The sequence below is a fragment of the Typopeltis vanoorti genome, chromosome 15 (assembly GCF_054136105.1).
Source record: "Typopeltis vanoorti isolate ZY-2024b chromosome 15, IOZ_Tvanoo_1.0, whole genome shotgun sequence".
NCBI classification, from domain to species: Eukaryota; Metazoa; Arthropoda; class Arachnida; order Uropygi; family Thelyphonidae; genus Typopeltis; species Typopeltis vanoorti.
In genome coordinates, this window is record NC_143563.1 from 89,800,456 (window position 1) to 89,822,535 (window position 22,080).

The window sequence follows — 22,080 nt, forward strand, 5'->3', positions numbered from 1 at the left end:
GTCCGTGGACCAGAATGGATTTTTGAGAGTCAGGGGCAGGAGTTGGTTGCTCATTACTTTATTCAATTTTTTAATTGAGGCTTGTCTTCTTGGTTTAACAACTGTAACATGATGAATCTGTTAGAATTATTTCAACAAATTCATCATGTTACAGTTAAGTATATAACTGGAAAATCCAAAGATTTTTGCTGAGGTATAGGATTAAAACAAGAATATAATTTCTTGTCAAGTAGAGTATGTGTTGTAAACAAGTGGGCAAACTTCCCACAACTGTCTTTCATCCAGAATATTTCATAATAAGGTAATACACCTTTTTTCTACTTGTATATGGAGAATATGATTTTGGCATTGATTTAACCTAGGTGTTTTCTTGTGTCTAGCTTCCAATGATGAGATTGCAATAAAGGTCGAAACCAGTATGTAGTAACTGTGCACATAATGTTTCTGCATTATCAGATACTAAGGCAGTTGATGTGAAGCCAAGAAACTATATAGTAGACTAGTTGTGAAATTCCTTCTTGCATCTGCTTGTTTAGAGAATTAAAAAAATTAATTAAAAAAGTCAAAAAATAAATTAAGTCATATGTTCTGAAACTAGTTGATGCATAAAGGGTGATTTTAAAGTTTGCTGTTAATGTTATTTTTTATTTTAAATACTTTAAAATCTTCTTGAAAATAGTAAATAACACTATCTCTTTCAATGATACTACAGAATTACAGAAAGGATGGTGGAGGATAACCGATTCTGGTCAATTGAAAACTCTTCTCAGTTCGCTTCATCATAGAGGTATAAGAGAGAAAATGTTGCAAAAACAGATACAAAAACATTTTGGGTATGCCTGTTCAGTTTGTTCCCAAGGGCAACAAGAAAGTAAGTTTAAAATATAAATATATGTATGTGTTAGGTTTTAGCTTGAATATAAAATGTGTCCATTCCATTTTCAGAGACACTACTTTATGTATAAATCATGCTGCCTTTGAAAAGCAACCAGTGATTTGACTTTACATTCACTGCAAATATGTTTATGCCTCTTATTATGACAACTCTAAAAAACAATATGTTTATTTTGAGTGCTGAAAAACAAGTTTCAATCAAGCATTATATTTATGTGTGTGTCTTGCTTGCAGTTCTGTTTCCTTTACTGTATTTTTCGATAGTATCTATACTATACAAAAAAAGTCTAAATTCATTAAAAATGAACATGCGCAGCATACATTAGAAAGGTATGAGAGGTAAATCAAATGTAATAACAAAACTAATGTAGAAGTATTACTTAATATTTATTGAAAGAATCAATTGCGTTAAAAATTTTGTTTGGTTTTTCTTCAGCTTCATAATCATTGTCACCGGGACACCACTGCATTCCCTTGTGCTTTAATGAAACCATTTCTAACACAGTTTTCACTTGCAGCAGCCTAACTTTCTACAATCCACGTCACTATATCTTTATATGATGTTCTTTTCATCTGCCCTGTTTTATTATATTCATGGATGCCATTCATCATCCAGTCTTCCCACTTAGCTAGCAAATTGTCTTTGTCTAGACATCGACAAAGGGGTTGGAGTTTTTTTGTTAAACCACCTGGAACGACTGCCGATTTGGAATACTTACAATTGTTTTCACTTCTGCTGTCGTATGTGCCCTACACGAATCCAACACTAACAAAGATTTTGTGTTGAAAAATGCTATTTTTCTCTTTCGCCACACATTCTCCAACCAAAATTTCATAACCTCGGAATTTATCCAACCTTTATCATCAGCAGTAACACCAGCAAAATCACCATTGGTGGCAGTTTGGAACCATCTGCAGTTACACAGAGAACCACAGTAAAGTTAGACCTTTCATGCCCTGTTGTAGCAACTGAAACCTCTTTTGCTCCCTTCAGATTCACAGTCCTAGAACTACGCATGTCAAAACTTACGGGAACCTCATCCATATTCCCAAAGTGACAAGTTTTCTCTCTGAAACAAACGAAATTTAGCTACTTTCACTTCCCAGTTGCACGGCAAATTTTGTCCAACACTAGTGGAGGAGCACACACTTAAATTGTTTCTCTTCATAAATCCAAAAACCCAAGATAGATAGGCCTTGAAATCCATGGGTAATTCAGATCAAATAACAAAATATAAACAAATAATGATTTACTTTATGAAATATTTTAAAACAGAATGTACGGAATAATCAACCACTGCTACTAGCAACGCACGTGCTTTTAAAGAATTCCTCCGTCCTCTGTCTGTACTTCCTAACTCTACTGCTAGTTGGAGCAATGAAAATATTGGGGGTGCGCGTTATCTATCGAAAAATACGGTATTTATTTGTACAATTTCAATATGAGTTTATACTTCTCACGATATTGAAAAAATTGAGAATGCAAGCACATGTGTAAGTATGAAATTTTTGACATGACCCAAATTGTCACAAACATTATATAATATAACACAAATATAATACGACCAAAAGGTAATAGAATTTAAATGACTGTACCACTTTAGCACACAGACACACACTAGAAAGCATCATTCTAGAGACCTCTGTTTTCTGCTATATAGAAAACTTCATTATTCAAATATATGTTGTTTCCCAACTGTTCAGATAACACAGTTTACTGTATCTTCATTTTCAGTATGATTATTGCACTGGTGTCATCTTTTCATTCCCTAATTTTTCTCAGAACTCACATATATATTTCTCAGATTCTTAAGTTAAAATTGGTTTGAACACTATCTTTACTTTGTTTCAGAATAAATTAATTCAACTGAATCCACCACCACCATGCCTACTTTCTATATTCTGTTATCCATTTTTAAATTAATTTGGCATACTTGCTAAAAATTATACCTGAATAACTGAAATATTTTATTTGGTCTAAAAGTTTTTCTTTGAGATAGTTAACATTTTCCATGTTTTCCTTCCTTTGAACTTGTTAAAGCAGTTATTCAATTTTGTGGAACAGTCGTGTGTGTGTGTGTGTGTGTGTGTGTGTGTGTGTGTGTGTGTGTGTGTGTGTGTGTGTGTGTGTGTGTGTGTGTGTGTGTGTGTGATTCCTTTTTGTAGTACTTCATTCTTCATTTTCCATCTGATGGTGTACAAACTCGTACAGAATTGAATTTCCTATGACATGCTTAGCCTGCACATGGCATCTATTTGCTATAGACCTTGTAGCCTCTCTTGGAGTGATTATTTTTAAGGCTACTCCAAGGAGTCCTTAGGCTCATCGGGGGAGGCCCTAAACATCATGTCAAGAACTGTCCAACATTTGCGTAGTATCTGTCATATTTTGCTTTTAACTCATTCATAGTCATTGCACCCACAGCAGACTCTGGCAATCTAGTTCTAACACCCTTGCTAACTACACTCTTACTCAGTTTCCATGGATGGCCGCTAGTTCTTCCACCATTACACCTGTTCTGAAAAATTTCCACTGATTTAATCGTGTAAAAACTCCTCAGTAATTTGTATATCTCTATCATATCATCCATTTTTCACCTGTCAACCAGTTTCTGTAACCCACCAATCTTCACCCTGTTCTTGTAAGGTTCATTCCATAAACCATAAATCCATAAGCTGGATTCTCTCCACCTCCTCCTAATCACCAAGAAACCCTAGCACCAAGATCTGCCTGTAGTGGTTACTGAAGAAGTATTCTTCAGTAACCAAGTAATCTGATGTCACTTTTGTTATGTGCCCCCCCCACCCACCCCAAACTTTAATCCCCATCCACTAATACTCCCAAGGCTCAGTCTTCATCAATTTCCTGGAGAACAGTCCCTTCAGTGTGGTATACAGCTGGTAATCTTTTCACCCCAAAATGCATAACCTTACACTTTGCCACGTGAAACCGACATCCATTCTCCTTTGCCCAGTCTGCCAATCTATCCAAATCATCCTGCGAAATTTTGACACCATCTGCATTAACTATTGCTATATCATTCATGAACAAATTAAACAGTAATGGTCAAAGAACAGGGTGCTTAAGGTTCAAAGCTGTATGACTGAGAGGAGACCTCCAGATAGCCTTTAAAGGAATGCGGAGAATGGACCAGGGCTTCTGACCTAATGTCCACTCCTCACCTTCTCGTGGTGCACCCTGTTGGGTATCTACTTGGATACTGAACGAACAAGGATGGGCTGGCAATTTCGGATTTAGCCGACCAAATTTTATTGTTATTGGTTAAACCAAAATAAAAAATGATGGTACAACATGACAACATTTCATGCCAGCTGGGGTGTCACCCGGTTAAACAAGGCCCTGTTGTTTTTGCCAGGGAACCAAGGCGAACAGCAAAAAGTCAGCTACTGGAACAAATCTGAAAACGCACCCCAACTCAACATCACCAGAGTTAAAGATCAGTACTGTCAACATAAGAAGCCTGAATGGCAGAGAAATGGAGCTAGCTGAGGAATTAGATAAGTACCAGATCGACATAATAGGGGTGACTGAAACAAAAAAGACCAAAACTGGTGAGATCTTTTTAAGCACTAAATACAAAATGCTATATTCAGGCAATGACAATCAAGGAAAAGAAGGAGTAGCCAAGTATTCAACACAAATTACAAGGCTAATCTTCTTGAATGGCAGTCAGTCTCAAGTAGAGTAATGTGGGCAAATATGTGAATGCTTGGACAGTGAGACTTATTTGTGCCTATGTTCCCACAGAAGGTTCTACTAAGGTAGAGGTGGAGGAATTTTTTGAGGCTTTAGAAAAAGCAACTGCAATGAAAAAGGAAAAGTTGGTCCTTGTTGGGGATCTAAATAGCAGAGTGGGAAATGATTGTCAGACATACAAAAATATTTTCTGAAAATTTGGAGAAAACTGCAAAGCTAATAATAATGGCAAATATCTGTTGGATTTCTGCTCAGGACATGGACTGGTTATTACTAACACCATGTTCCAACATAAAAATGTGCACAAATTCACATGGAGAGAAGAGGCTAGGAATAAGAAAAGTCTCATTGACTATGTTATTGTTGATAGTGATGTTTTCTCCCTGGTGCAGGTCACCAGAGTCTACAGAGGATTTGAAATTGGAAGTGATCACTATTTAGTCTTGAGCAGGATAAAATTGAATTTCATATTAAAAAGAATAACATGTAAGAAAGTTTTAAAGCGAATAAAAGTTGAGCAGCTCTCAGATGTGAACTGTAGACTAAAATACACAAAGCTTATTGAAGAAAAAATAAAAGAGTTTGAGAACAGGAATCAAACCTTGGAGATTCAGTGGCAAGCCTTCAAGAAAGTCCTGATTGATTCAGCTAGAGAGACATGTGGTGAAGTTGTCTGCAGGGATAGAAAAATTAGAACTCCATGGTGGACACAGGAAGTTAAAGAGGCACTGAAGGAAAAGAAGAAAGCATATCAAAAGCTCCTGGGAAATAAGTCAGTTTGTGCTCTTAGAGAATACAGAGACAAATGCAAGAATGCTAAGCACCGTGTAAAACTAGCTAAACAAAAGTCATGGGAGGACTTTGGCAAGAATATAGAAAATAAATATCAAGAAGGTGGCAAGATATTCTGGAGGTTGTTGAAGAAGCTTAGGAATGCAGGAAAGAGTGCTGTAAAAGGAGTTAGAGATGATAAAGGTGACATGAAAATGGGAGAAAACGATATCCTTGAAGTATGGAGTAATTACTTTGAAAACCTGCTAAATGAAACAAGCAGTGATGACAGCACAGTGGTAAAAAACACTGACCAGGCATGCAGTCAGAAATACCTATCCATACTTGAAGTAGAAAAAGCCATCAAAGGCTTGAAATGTGGAAAGGCAGCAGGAGTAGAGGATATTCGACCAGAAATGCCGAAGTGTGGTGGTATAAGAGTCTGACAGTGGTTGCACTGCATAGTTCAGAAAGCCTGGACAGAGGGATGAATTCCTGATGATTGGAGTAGAGCTCGCATAGTACCCATATTTAAAAAGGGAAATAAAACTGAATGTATACTTGAGAAACGGTTGAGAAGAATTGTGGAAGAAAAGCTTGGTGAAGAACAAGCTGGATTCAGGCCAAATAGAGGCTGTGAGGATCAGATATTCACTTTACAACAAATAGTCCAGAAAGCATGGGAATATAACAGAGATCTGTATTTGTTTTGTCAATCTGGAAAAGGCATATAACAAGGTACCAAGAGAGAAGCTATTCAATACGCTTCAGTTATATGGTGTCAATGGGGCATTATATCAAGCAATACTTAGTCTTCATTTGAGTTGTAAGTCAGCAGTTAGAATTGAAGGAAGTACAGGAAAGTGATTTAATGTTAAATCTGGTGTGAGACAAGGATGTTCATTATCCCCTCTGTTATTCATTACCTATATGGATCATATTACGAAGGAAAGTGGTATTAGACATGATATCAAAATTGGAGATGTTAATGTCAGCTCTTTGCTTTATGTGGACGATGTTATATTTCTAAATAAATCTGCTACAAGTCTTCAAGATTCTCTGACTAAATTGAATAACAGTCACTTAAACAGAATGGGCTAAGGAAGATTAGCAAAACAAGTGTTCTCTGCCAGGTTGGCAGCAACATGACCCAGAGGAAGACCAAGATATAGGTGGATTGATACGGTACAAAGTGCCTTTGACGATAGAAATATAAGATCTGATAATGTTGGAGTCTTGACAAGTAACAGACTGATTTGGAGGAAAATTGTAGATAGGAAGTTAGTAATGATGTAATTTTTTTCATGTTGTACTATCATATCCTGTACACCCCTTGAGGGTACATGACAGGAATTTGATGATGATGATGGTCCAATAACAAAAACCTGCAGAACACCACTCTCTAATATCTCTCTATCTATCACTCTCCTATACATCTCACAACCCTATATTTCCGCAGTTTACTGATTAGAATTCATGTGGTATCCTGTCAAAGGCCTTTGCAAAGTCCATTAGTATTGCTATAAACCCATTACTTTTATCCATCTCAGCTGTCACTATTATAAAACATGAGCAAGTTACTGAGGCATGACCTACCCTTCACAAAACAATGCTTCCCCCATACAGTATTCCATTTCCATCCACCTATTCCTGTGTTTTGCTCTTGACCAACTTCTCCAATACTTTGACAACAACTCCTGATATGCTGATCACTCAGTAATCTGGTATATTAGGCTTGGAGCCTCCTTTATGCAATGGAAACCATTTTCCTCTCTTTCCACCTCCTCGAGACTAACCCAGAGCCGAGACTTAGTTTAAAGAATATGGTCAAGAGCACTGACAATTCTCTCTCCACTTCACGTAAAACTCAAACTGGTATACTATCCATTCCCATAACTGTAATTCACATATGTTATGGTTCTGTAATACTATGCACCTCTATTTCATTTACTTCAGTTCCCATATAAGTCTTTTGCTTTCTCATTTCTGCAATATCACCACCTGGATGATATTCTCTTGCAAAGTGTTCACTTAGTAATTCTACTATTTTGATTGATTCAGTTACCTCCCTACCATAAGCATTTGTTAAAATCATTCTATCACATACATTCTTTCTTTTACTTGCTACACATTGAAAAACTGTTTTGGATTATCTTTAGTCAGTATTGCTAACTTCCTTTCATACTCTGCATTTAGGTCATCCCAAAAGTAGTGTCATTTTTAGCATTAAATTTTGAAAGGATATAAAAGAAAAATCACTTGCTAATTTAATCAAGTGTATATTCTCCATTTGAATCAATAACGTGCTTCCAACATTCTGAAAGCTTCATAATGCCATTTCTGTAGATTTCAGGAGATTTGGAGGCAAAGTAGCATAGACTCAATTTGAGTTCCTCCAATGTACCGTATTAGAAAGTATTTTTAACTTGGGTATAGTTATGTTAAAGATACCAAGCAATTTTACCAGGTTTAAAATTGCTTGGTATCTTTAACATAACTATACCCAAGTTAAAAATACTTTCTACATCTATATCTCCACCGAGATTTTTATTTAATAAAGTTATAACACCTTATGGTAACTTGTTTTGGTAAAATACTTACAAGCTCTGCATTACTAAATCTTGGTATTTCTAGCCTAGCTCCCACTGATGAGACCTCAATAATGGTCGAAACCGGTCTGGGTAGTGGCCCCTTGCCTTTAATACAAAACATCATACATCCCCTTCTTGGAGATGTGTTTTGACATTAAGAGTAAATATTAAGATTAGTGATCAGAGCTTGCTCCACTTTTACCACGAGTTACCTTGGTCTTGCACTACCTGTGGGATCAGCTAGTCTTGCATAAATTGCAGGCGCAAACTTGACATTTTGTCTGTTTGCTTACTTGGAAAAAATGGAGTAAAACCAGGTTTAAAATTTAAAATTCAGAGATTACCACTTATTTCAAAGTGGTAATCTCTGAAGGTGCAAGATCAGGAGAATACAGAGGATGTGGAAGCTTTTCCCAGTTGAGTTCCTCAATCTTGGTACATATGACTTTTGCACTATGAGGACATGCATTATCATGGTGAAAAATAACACCTTTCTCTCTTGGGCAGTCATACTTCTTTGCATCATGTTCAGCTTAATACTTCTATGGAAGCAGTAGCAATTTACCTACCTGTGGAGTTTCTTATCACAGTATGCTCAACATATTTACCATCGAGTTCTGAATTAAAGTAAATGGAACTCGATAATCTCATGATGCATTTGCCTCATCCCATACTCCTAATGGATGACTTTAATGGACATAGCACTCTGTGGGCAGAGCCAGTATGAATAGATGAGGTTATGTCATTGAGTGAATGCTCGACAGCCATGATTTCTCCCTTATAAATGATGGGGGGTAAATACCTTCTTCCATATGCCTATCCACTCTTATTCTGCATTCGATCTTACAGTTTGCTCCCCTTACCATTTTTTCACTGCTCACATAACATGTTGAAGAAAACATATATGGAAGTGATCATTTTCGTGTTATTAGCACTGTCTTCACAGGAACCATGCCCTTCTAAATAGATGCCCATGTGGAAAATGGACCAGGCTCACTGCAGTACTCTTTCCCATCTTGCAAAAATTAATATTGAATCAGTGAGCCAAATACCTATCAATGAAGCAGTGAAGTATGTCACAGATTGTATTGTCCATGCTGCAACTCCAAAAACATCATCCTGGTTTTCACTCCATCCAAAGCCTTGGTGGAACCCAGAGGATCAAGCAGCCAAAAAAAAATCAAGATAGAGCATGGGATATATTTTGTAAATGCCGTACTGCAATAAACTTAATAAACATGCTTGAGACAAAGCATGTTATGTGAGACTTCATAGTCAAAAACAATCCTGATCAAATTTACCTTGTCTATTAAGCAAACAAACAGTGCAAAAACTGTGATAAAATCCACTAGATGAAAAGTAGATACAGAACACACAGATTGTCTATCTTGGAACATAATGGATGTATTATTGCTGATCCCAAAGCTATTGCAAACTCTTTGAAAGAAAACTTTGCCAGAATCTTGGGAACAGTTTCATATCCTCCTGATTAAAAAAATCAGGAGGATGTGAAAGAGCAACAAGAGAACAAGAATCTTAAGTTTTTCTACCAAGTGGATATAGCCCTACAATCAGCCATTTGTTAAGAAGGAACTCAAAAAAAAAGTCTTTTTTTTTTTTCCCCTGTCTCACCCTAGCATAGCAGACTCTGATGTTATCCATTATAAGATGATAAAACACTTCCCATCGTCTTCTGTGGATCTCCTTCTCTTAGTATACAACAGAATATTTACAGAGGAAGAGTTCCTGAACTCTTGGCATAAATCAGTTGTCATTGCCATCCAAAAACCAGGCAAGGATTTAGCACTGGCCAATAATTATGTTCCAATTTCTCTGACTACGTGTCTTTGTAAGATTTTGGATAAAATAGTAATTGGAAGGCTTCTCTGGTTCTCCAAAAGCAACAAGCTTCTTTCGAACACACAATGTGACTTTCAATCAGTCATGGAGCATTTGGTTCATTTAGATGTATAAGATATGCTTTCCTGAAATGAGAACGTGTGTTTTTACTGTCCTTCAACATGAAAAAAAGATTATGACACAGTCTGTAGATATGGAATATTAAAAGATCTGTTTAATCTTGATTTTAGTGGACACCTTTCTATCCAACCATTTTTACCAGGTCCAAATAGGAAGCATGTTATCATGCCCATATAAAGGAGAGGGGTTCTTCAAGGCTCTGTCTTTGTCCCTCTTTGCTAAAGTGAATTCATTTACTGAACAGTTTCCTCCCACAGCAAATTGTGAAGTTGATGACTTCACAGTTTATAGTCGTTACTTCACACACAGGTCCTTGAAAGACGACTTCAACCAGCAACCACTCACGTCTCTTCATGGTCTCTTTTTTTTTTCATGAGTTCAGTTATGTACAGAAAAAACTGTCTGTGAACACTTCTGCTGGAAATGTACTCTCCACACCGATTCTGAATTAAGAATGGGACAAACTGTTATCCCATCATACCAGAAACAAAACCAAGTTTTTGGGACTCACTTCTGACAGACAGCTAACATTGTTTAAAGCAGGGGTGGAGAACCCCTCGCCCACAAGTCTATTTCAATTCTCCCCTTAGCCGATGTACTTGTATGTACATGGAAATAAAATTTTATCATCATCATCATCATCATCAAATTCCTGCCATGTACCCTCAAGGGATGTACAGGATATGATAGTACAACATGAAAAAAATTACATCATTACTAACTTCCTATCTACAATTTTCCTCCAAATCAGTTTGCTACTTGTCAAGACTCCAACATTATCAGATCTTATATTTCTATTGTGTAAGGCACTTTGTACCATATCAATCCACCTATATCTTGGTCTTCCTCTGGGTCATGTTGCTGCCAACCTGGCAGAGAACACTTGTTTTGCTAATCTTTCTTCGCCCATTCTGTTTAAGTGACCATACCACCTGAGATTAGCTATGCTAACGCATTCCTAGATGTTGACAATGTCAAGTTCTTTCCTAATATCCTCGTTTTTAATATGATATTGCCATTGATGCCATCTGTTCACACCTATAATCTTTCTCAGGACTCTCATATCTGCGGTCTCTAGTCTTTGGTCAAGTGTTTTACTTCTGACCCAGCTCTCAGATCCATAAGTTAAAACTGGTTTGAACACTGTCTTGTATACAGCTAATTTAGTGTTCCGACTAATTTCTCTCTTATTCCATATGAATTTATTCAATTGACTTCCTACCATACCAGTTTTACTGATTCTGTTGTCTATTTCTATATTTAATTTACCATCTTCAGTAAAAATCGTGCCTAAGTAGCTGAAATGTTTCACTTGTTCCACAGGTTCTCCATTCACAACACAGTTGATATGTTCAGTGATTCTGCCTATTTTCATTGTCTTTGTCTTTTTATTGCTGACCTTCATACCATATCTATTACAACAGCTATTCAATTTAGTCAGAGAATCTTGCAGACTTGTAGCGGATTTATTTAGAAGTATAACATCATCTGCATAAAGCAAAGAGGTGACATTAACATCTCCAATTTTGATATCATGTTTAATACCACTTTCCTTCATAATGTGATCCATATAGATAATGAATAACAGAGGGGATAATGTACATCCTTGTCTCGCACCAGATTTAACATTAAACCACCTTCCTGTACTTCCTTCAATTCTAACTGCTGACTTACAACTCAAATAAAGACTAAGTATTGCTTGATATAATGCCCCATTGACACCATATAACTGTAGCGTATTGAATAGCTTCTCTCTTGGCACCTTGTCATATGCCTTTTCCAAATCAACAAAACTTAAATACAGATCTTTGTTATATTCCCATGCTTTCTTGACTGTTTGTCGTAAAGTGAATATCTGATCCTGACAGCCTCTATTTGACCTGAATCCGGCTTCTTCTTCACCAAGCTTTTCTTCCACAATTCTTCTCAACCGTTTCTCGAGTATACTTGCATAGATATTGCCAGGAACACTCAGTAGGGAAGTACCGCTGTAATTCTAACATTCAGTTTTATTTCCCTTTTTATATATGGGTACTATGAGAGCTGTACTCCAATCATCGAGAATTCGTCCCTCTGTCCAGGCTTTCTGAACTATGCAGTGCAGCCACTGTAAGACTCTTATACCACCATATTTCAGCATTTCTGGTTGAATATCATCTACTCCTGCTGTCTTTCCACATTTCAATCCTTTGATGGCTTTTTCTACTTCAAGTGTGGATATGTATTCCTCACTGCATGCCTGGTCAGTGTTTTTTACCACTGTGCTGTCATCACTGCTTGTTTCATTTAGCAGGTTTCCAAAGTAATTACTCCATACTTCAAGGTTATCTTTTTCTCCCATTTTCATGTCACCGTTATCATCTCTAACTCCTTTTACAGAACTCTTTCCTGCATTCCTAAGCTTCTTCAACAACCTCCAGAATATTTTGCCACCTTCTTGATATTTATATTCTATATTCTTGTCAAAGTCCTCCCATGACTTTTGTTTAGCTAGTTTTACACAGTCTTTAGCATTCTTGCATTTGTCTCTGTATTCTCTAAGAGCAGAAGCTGACTTATTTGACAGGAAATTTTGATATGCTTTCTTGTTTTCCTTCACTGCCTCTATAACTTCCTGTATTCACCAGGGAGTTCTGATTTTTTTTATCCTTGCAGACAACCTCACCACATGCCTCTCTGGCAGAATCAATCAATGTTTTCTTCAGAGTTTGCCACTGAATCTCCAAGGTTTGATTCCTGTTCTCAAACTCTTTCATTTTTTCTTTAATAATCTTTGTGTATTTTAGTCTACAGTTCACATCTGAGATCTGCTCAACTTTTATTAGTTTTAAAACTTTCTTACATGTTATTCTTTTCAATATGAAATTTTATCCTACTCAAGACTAAATAGTGATCACTTCCAATTTCAAATCCTCTGTACACTCTGGTGTCCTGCACCAGGGAGAAAACATCACTATCAACAATAACATAGTCAATGAGACTTTTCTTATTCCTAGCCTCTTCTCTCCATGTGAATTTGTGCACATTTTTATCTTGGAACATGGTGTTAGTAATAACCAGTCCATGTCCTGAGCAGAAATCCAACAGATATTTGCCGTTATTATTAACTTTGCTCTTTTTTCCAAATTTTCAGAAAATATTTTTGTATGTCTGACAATCACTTCCTACTCTGCTATTTAGATCCTCAACTTTTCGTTTTTCATGATGTCAGTTGCTTTTTCTAAAGCCTCAATAAATTCCTCCACTTCTACCTTAGTAGAACCTTCTGTGGGACCATAGGCACAAATAAGTCTCATTGTCCAGTTCCCCATTCTCATATTTGCCCACATTACTCTACTTGAGACTGACTGCCATTCAAGAAGATTAGCCTCATATTTTGTGTTGAATACTATGGCTACTCCTTCTTTTCCTTGATTGTCATTGCCTGAATATAACATTTTGTATTTATTGCTCAGAATGATCTCACCAGTTTTGGTCTTTTTTGTTTCAGTCACCCCTATTATGTCGATCTGGTACTTATCTAATTCCTCAGCTAGCTCTATTTCTTTGCCATTCAGGCTTCTTATGTTGAAAGTACCGATCTTTAACTCTAGTGATGTTGAGTTGGGGTTTGTTTTCAGATTTGTTCCAGTAGCTGACATTTTGCTGTTCGCCCTGGTTCCTTGGCGAAAACAACAGGGGCCTTGTTTAACCGGGCGACACCCCAGCCGGCATGAAATTTTGTCATGTCGTACCATCATTTTTTTTTTTTTTTTTTTTTTGGTTTAACCAATAAGAATACAATTTGGTCGGCTAAATCCCAAATTGCCAGCCCATCCTCGTTCGTTCAGTATCCAAGTAGATACCCAACCGGGTGCACCACGAGAAGGTGATGATTGGACATTAGGGTCAGAAGCTCTGGTCGATTCTCCACATTCCTTTAAAAGCTATGTGGAGGTCTCCTCTCAGTTATACAGCTTTGACCCTTAAACACTCCATTTTTATAATAACTTAAATTTATTTAAATTTAAATCATTAAATATACAAAATCAAGAATAACTATATTACATGAAATATGATCGTCATATGTCTGGCAACCATCAAATCGAGACCAGCCATTAAAATAAAAAGAAATCTGGAGCATTTCTCGCGGGCAAAGTTCAGACTTTCTCTGATTGGTTACTTCCCAATTGCAACCATGACATTTTCCCAAGTGTCAAAACATGTTGACTTTTGACATTGTTTTTCTCATGCAATACTGCGAGTGCCTTGTAATTAACCAGTTGACAACTTTATTCAATTTATTTTTTTAAATGGCAAGTTGTAGTGAAAAGCGTAAAAGAAGTGGTGAATGTGATCTGTTTTGTGAGAAATGGACAGAACTATACTTCTTTATTGAAATTAATGACAAGTGCATTTGTCGTATTTGTAACGAACATGTTGCAGTTTACAAAAAATATAATCTTGAACGACATTATTTGAGTAAGCATAAGAAATGTGAAAATTTAAAAGATCAGAACGTTTAGACAAGATAGCAACTTTGAAAGAAAATATAATCAAAAGCCACTCTCTTTTTAAAAAGCTTATTCAGGAAAGACCATCTGTAACTCAAGCTAGTTATGCATTGTCTGAATAAATTGCTAAAAAACTTAAGACCCATAATGAAGGTGAGTTTGTGAAAGATTGCATCCTTACTGCCATCGAGGTTTTATGTCCAGAAAAACTGAGTTTGTTTAAAAATATTAGCCTATCAAGAACTGTTTCTGACCATATTAAAGATATCGCTTATGACATATAAACTTCTTTGAAAGTAGATTCAACAGAATTTGTGTTTTACTCATTAGCCATCAATGAGACTACTGATCTGTCAAATACTGCACAAATGGCTATATTTATACGGGGAATAACTACAGATTTCAATATACGAGAAGAATTTCTTGCTTTAAAATCAATGAAGGTTAAAGATGAAGATTTATTTGAAATGGTCAATTCAGCATTAAAGGATTTCGATTTATCATATGAAAAACTTGTCTCGCTACAGATGGTGCTCCATCCATGGTAGGTCGTGAAAAAGGGCTCATGGCTCTGATTAAGAATGAATTTAAGAAACGTCAATTGAACTCGAATACTTTGTGTGCCACTGCTTCATTCATATGGAAAATCTATGAATGAGGCAGTGGCATATTTGCAAGACCTTAAAGATGGTCTTGCAAATATGGGGACTTATTGTACCATTGTGAAGTTAGGTGGCTAAGTAGAGCTCAAATGCTCAAGCGATTTTATGAACTTAAAGACGAAGTGAAAATTTTCTTGGACATTAAAGGTGTCCCCATTAAAGAATTGGGGGATGAAAAGTTTCAAAGTGATTTAGCATTTTTAGTTGACTTAACTAGTCATTTGAATAATCTAAATTTGAAATTACAAGGCCCCAATCAGCTAATGACCTCTTTGCTCACTCGTGTCAAGAGCTTTGAATCGATGCTTCAATTATTTCTTACCCAACTGAAAAAACCGCTTTACACATTTTCCAAAATTAATAGAACACAATCCAAACTCACCAAGTGAGTATGTTGATGAGTGTCAAAGTGTTTTGAATCAATTTCAAAGGAGATTTGAAGATATAAAAAATCAAAAGAATTGAGTTTAAAATATTTGAAACACCTTTTGATATACACCCTGAGGAAGCTTCCAATTCTTTGCAATTGGAGTTGATTGATTTGCAGTGTGATAACACTTTGAGATCAAAATATAGTAATATGCCTATATTGAACTTTCTCAAATCTATTGATTGAGAAATTCCCTTTGTTATAAAATAACGCCTTGAAAATAGCTTCTCAATTTTCTACTACTTCTCAATGCAAGCAATTTTTTTCAAAATTAAATCTGGCAAAAAATCGCCTTCTTACAAGACTTGCTGACGAAAATCTCACCAATGAACTACGAATAACTGTCTCATCAAGAGCGGCTAATATTTCTAAGCTTTCACAAAAAAAAGCAGTTTCAGCCTTCTCACTATAAGATTAAAGGTAAGCTTAATTAACTTTGATGAAATATTTATTATACTATTATCGCTTTAATAAAGTTCTCAGTTAAAATAAAATAAATATCATTTTTTAAATAAATTAAATATAGCCTTTGCTTGATTGTTATGATTATATGTCTACACAATTGTAATTAAAAGATACCATATCAAATGAGAATGTTGCACATTTACTTATTGAGTTATATATTGCACACTACATAGACTATATATAAGAGTTAAAATTTGCCAGTCGCCCATAGAAGTTTTTAAATTAGCAGTTTTTGCCCTTGATACTAAAAAGGTTCCACCTGTGGTTTAAAGCATTCATCATCTTCAGGAGAAGTGCAAAAAAAGCATTTAATATCCTATGCACTCTGTCCAGTGGGAAAAGGTTTACAAGTAGATCCTGTGGGTCATTCCTAGAGAATGGTGAGCTGATCGATGCTCCTTGCTCGCATTTATTGTGCACCGGACATTCAAAACTTGATCATGAATTGCAGAACTGCTGCTATTCATTGGGTCCAACCACCAGAGCATGCTCTGGTAGTTGGACCTATCTATCATCAGATTATTTGAATAACTACCAGTGCTTTTCACACATCACCTCTTCAAAATCTTTATGTTGAATTAAACAAACCCCCTCCATCACTCAGGCAAAAGCATTTGTCTCTTATTTATGCCCTAAAAATAAAGTCCCTTCATGACCATCCTACACGGATCAGTCTATTTTCTCTGCATTGGGAGGTCCAATATCACACATGTCAGACTGCCGTTTGTTAAGACTGTCTATGAAAGCTCTTGGCATGAGTGTCAACATCATCACCCGAATAACAGCATTCCTCCCTGGTATGCTTGCAGCCTATCGCTTTGTCACCTACAGAAGTCTCGCACACCCTCATATGTCTGGCTTCATTTCAACAGATACAGCTGGTATATCAGCTCATATTGTGTGATGGTCTCTTATACTGACAAACAGATTGCCTGAAATTAAGCATTATTGGCAGTCTAGTCAATATAGGAACAGAATAGAGGAAGTTGTTCTTGCTAGGCTCCACCTAGGTAATGGTCATCTCACATTGTTATGTCCCCTTATTTTAATATATTTTAGTTATTTATATCAGAGGGATCTCTTACGTGTGACACGTGATATCTCTGGTTCACAAAGGAATAGCTCGAGGGTCGAGCCAAAACCTATGTGAATGATTCTTCCTAACCAACCTCTCATTAAGCCTAAGAATATTTATTTTTTTACTGTGCCACTTTGGACCCTTAGATTAATTGAAATATTAATCAAGAGGTTGTTAGAGAGCTTAGCCAAAGTATCACAAATAATTACAATCGTGACCGAAAATTTACACTGAATGAGTTCCCCGCTTAGATCCGTATTATTTCACAGGTGGTGCATTAAATTCCATACAGACACAGGATTTAGTTAAAGAATAGCAAACATTTATTTAACATAAGACATACAATACTATTTACACGAAGAAAGTTTTTCATCCAATAAGGGTTAAGAATTAAATCGAGTCTTACAGTATTAAGTCACTCGAATGAAATTCACACTAAGTTTTAATAAGCCTTATATATCTCTCCTGATACAACTATTTAACGCTGTGAACCTTAATTAAACAATCCCTAATTTTATATCCTCACTCTAGACACAATCTTATAATTTCTATTATAAGCAGACATTAATCTAATACACATTTCATCAGATTACTCACAATATTCCACACACTTGTTTCCCTTTGTCCTAAAGTCCTCATAATAATTGCCTCTGGGTTCTTTGTTACAATAATTCTATGTGAGATTAAGCTCTTAATTCATGCACATGTTATGGGAAAATCATACACTCTTAGTCACAAAGGATCATACAGGCACCATTCAATTAACCTTAGTTATTCCATACAAAATATCCTTTAATAAAATATCCCTAAAACTACTAATTTTAGAATTAACAATTTTCTTCTTTAAGCATTCACTCCAATGATCAAATTTCTAATATAATATTCTTGGACAAGTTTAACAATTTTCAACCACACAGTGCCCGTTCATTTAATACTTTCTTTTAATCAAATTAATCACTTTCCTACAGTCCTTATTTTTAACTATTCTTAGAGTTCTTCGCTGATTAATTCTTTTACAATAGATTCTGCTTTCACACACAAATCAGACAACAAAATTTTACTTATCTATATTCTTTGTCTTCTTTCCCTCTGATTGACGATATGCCAACACGATCTTCTTTATATGGACCTCTAATTTCTTAGCACTTCATGCTGTATAGCCTGCTACTATTTGGTGGAAGTTTGGAATCAGGATCTTCGCCAACAACCGTTCCTTCCACATGCTAATGAGGGAATCGGCACCTAGATACGCGGCTGGACCACGAGGTAAAAAACCCAGGACATCCACGAAGATCTCAGGAACACGACTAAGACCAAAAGACCTCGGGGGGGGGGATTCCAACCCTTTTATACCACTCTCCTATCAGCCGATACCATAAACTTAGACGTTCACCCGAGGCGCGAACATGCTTGTGACGTCACAGCATCCAATTCTCCCACTACTCGCTAGCACAGGACAGTATGGAGTAATGGTTTGCTTTCCCCTTTTCTTCTCTTGGAGTATACGTAAGCATAGAATTTTCTTGATTGTTCCTTTTTTTTTTTCTTTTTTTTTTTTTGTTTTATAAAATGAAAACAATTTCACCAAAATTTAGGCATTACTATCAATACAACATTAGCATATCTTCTTAAATATTCTTTCCATTTCTTAAAGTAAACACGTTTTTTTCTTTTTACACTAGTACATAACTTTTCCTTTAGATATTTTATAATTTCTTCCTTTCTTTTTCTTGTTTAAAGTCCACTTTACTATTACCCAGATAACAAGTATTTTCAGTAAGCATTGTATATAGTTTATACTCTGTTATACAATGATAAGTAGAATCATGACATTCTAAGCTTATCAGGGTATAACAACATATTCTTACTGAGGACTGATGGATTCACCTATGTGTGAGAAATGCAACACTTATCTTACCAGTGCCATTTCTCTCTCGTGTGAAGCACTCAGACTCCACCAGAATATGACTGATTCAAGTGCTTCACATGAGAGAGAGAGAGAGAAAAATGAATTTTTATTTATCCAGCCATGCCCTATATACTCAGGCAGATGTTTTCATACTTGACAAATTGCATGATGTTTTTAAATTTTTACAATACATCAATTTATTCAAAGATATGTGATTATAAATTTGTATATATGTAAATACTGCATTGTAGATACTAAGCCTGGTATGCACATTTTATTTATTCATTTATTTTATTATAACTTTCTACATGTATTTTATATTATTCACTAATTTATCTACTTATAACTATTTATTCATTTATCTATCAACCCCCTGTGTACTGCTATAACCTGTGTCTTGGTACAGTATGCATTTGCTGTCCTTGTATAGTAAAACCACAAATCAATCAGTTGCAGAACTAATTACAAGTATTAATAACAGGGCTTCCAAGTATTAATTCTGAATTGTGCTGGTGTAATTCTTGATTTAAATGTAAGATATTAATTTTATTTATTTATTTTATTCTATTTCTTTGTTTTCCCACCATATGAAATTGTTAACAGACATATTGTACTTACAGTAATATAGTGTGAAGTTGCCTTTATGTAATGTATATACTTCTGAAGATTACCTTAATATGACAGTTGAAACCTTGATTTTATTAAAGTTACGGTAGTTAATTCCATAAGTCTAATATATGGAGTTCTTTTCACTGTTCAGCTACACTGAAAGAAAGGATTTAATTCTAAACAGTTACAGATCTGGAAATTACAGACTTGGATCGGGAGATATCGCAAAGACCTGGAGGGGCACCAGACTCAGATCCCAGTGATAAATGGTCTTTCGAGGTGGCACTAAGGGGTGATATGGCTATTTTAGAGCAAGCAGAAGCATTAGAAGAGAAAGTAGCTGGTGCAAGCATGCAAGTGAAGGTAAATTTATTCATGCAACTTGCTTATGAGTATTATACATATTATGTGTCATATAATTTTATTCTTTCTTGATTTCTTCTGTACCTTCAAATCATTTTGTGAGAAATATTTATAGTGCAGATTTTTGTTAGCAGATCTTAAAAGCTGCAAATATTTAATCTTAAGTTGAATAGTATGTAATACTTGATGAGAAACTATATTCTTGGTGAAGTGGTGAATGTGTGTGAATATATTCTTGCACTTCCCTAGTCATCTTCTCTAGTTAACCCTATCTTTTACAACTAATTGTACTGCTCTTCCAACCAGACGGACATTTTTCTTTTTTGCCATTCTCTGCCAAGTTTGTTTAGGCCTTTTTCTTTCTGGGATCCTTGTCTTTGCTTCCATTTGGATCTTTTTTGTGTCCATTCTTGGTACATATTCAATTCATTTCCATCTGCATCTTTTTATTTCATTGGTGATACTTTCTTGCCCTGTCTCGTTATATAATTCATCATATGTTATATATTGGGACCAAATCATCTTTGATATTTTACACAAACACTTTGTTTAAAAACTATATAATGTAACTTCCTGTTTCTTTGTTAGTTTCTATTTCTCTGATACATACAACTCTGACATTGCTATTGAAGATCTTTAATTTGGTGTTTATATTATTTGGATGATTTCCATTTAGTATTCAATCTTCTGAAAGAGTAGTATTTCCCTTTATCAATCTTTGTGTTATATTCTTGTCAGCTCAACCATTAGTATCAAATTGGCTCCCAAGTGGGTAAAATTTTTAACTTCTACTGCATGTTGATTCAGTTTTAATTTCTTTTCTGACATTTGTTGTTCAGAACATGATGAATATAATGTGATTAGACTCTCGGAAATGCAAAGAAGAGGGAAGTATTTAATTAAATTACAAAAATGGACATTTATTATACCACTCCAACTGTGATAACAATTCGATTGGTGGTGTGGATTTTGTAATACATAAAAAGTTAAAAGATAATGTCATCTACCATTAACAACATGAATAGCTGAAATAAGAATGGATATAAAAGATATCAAATTAAAAGTGTACAGATTTATGCCCCAATTTCAGATCACTCAGATGAAATAGTTGAAGAATTTTATGAAAATGAGAAGCAGCATTAAATTACAGTAAAGAATTTTATATGATTATCATAGGTGACTTAAATGCAAAAATAGATGAAAACAATGATTACCTAAATTCAGCAAGAAGGTTTTGATTAGAAAAGAGGAATTGAAAGAGAGTTGTAAGACTGCTGGAATTTACTAAAGAGAGCATGATCTTCCTTGGTAGATATTCAACAGGTAGAATTATTTCCCATACAAGAAGTTACAAACTTTCCAAAGAAACTAGATTTATTAAGAAAACACAGATAATTAAATGAAGATGCTGCCACAAGAAATTCATTAGAATATTCAGAATTAAACAAAAAAATCAGAAAAAAAATGACATGTGAAACCCAGACCTCTTAATACGAAAAATAAAATAAATCATTGAAAAAATAATAATAATATGAAAGTTCAGGGGCATTACTAACACCAGTTCAGGGATATTGCTGTTTCTTTTGCACATTCCTTCAGCACCATGCCAATATCCCATCCAGCTCTTCCTTGGCATCTTGAAAGTTAATGGGTCTTCCCAGACTGTTCATTTAAGTTATTCTTCCATACTCATTCTTCTTTTTAATTGCTGCATAGAAATTCTCTTTTGATATCCTTTATTTTGTTTGGCTAACTTCTTTTCATAATCTGATTTCACCTTTTTCACCATAATTGTCACTCTCCTAGCCTCTTTTATTGCGCTCCAGAGTCTCATCATCACTCTGCTCATGATATTAAATCCACCTTACTGTTTACCTTCCTTGTGTGTGTTTCTATATTCACATGCATATTCTTTTATCTTTATGCTTGTGAATAGAGAATATTCAGATAATTGTGGGAAGGGGGGGGGTGTCATAGAGCTCTTTCATTATGGAAATGCATATGCCATCATCTTAACAAAGGAACATGTTCCAAAAAGACTGGTAGCTCATTTTGCAGAAAAATTGAGGTATTTTTGTCCACTGAGGTGACTGTTGAACACTTTTCTCAACAAGTCT

General features: G+C 35.4%; 1 protein-coding gene across 1 annotated transcript in view; it reads left to right on the top strand.

Annotated features, from left to right (window-relative positions):
* The window catches only part of LOC150098964 (bromodomain adjacent to zinc finger domain protein 2B-like), a 632,705-nt gene that overhangs the window by 488,697 nt on the left and 121,928 nt on the right, over positions 1-22,080 (top strand). The window contains exons 25-26 of the mRNA XM_090405782.1: positions 713-871; positions 19,785-19,963. Coding sequence (XP_090261908.1) covers positions 713-871; positions 19,785-19,963 — 338 coding nt within the window. The remainder of the gene's footprint in view (positions 1-712; positions 872-19,784; positions 19,964-22,080) is intronic.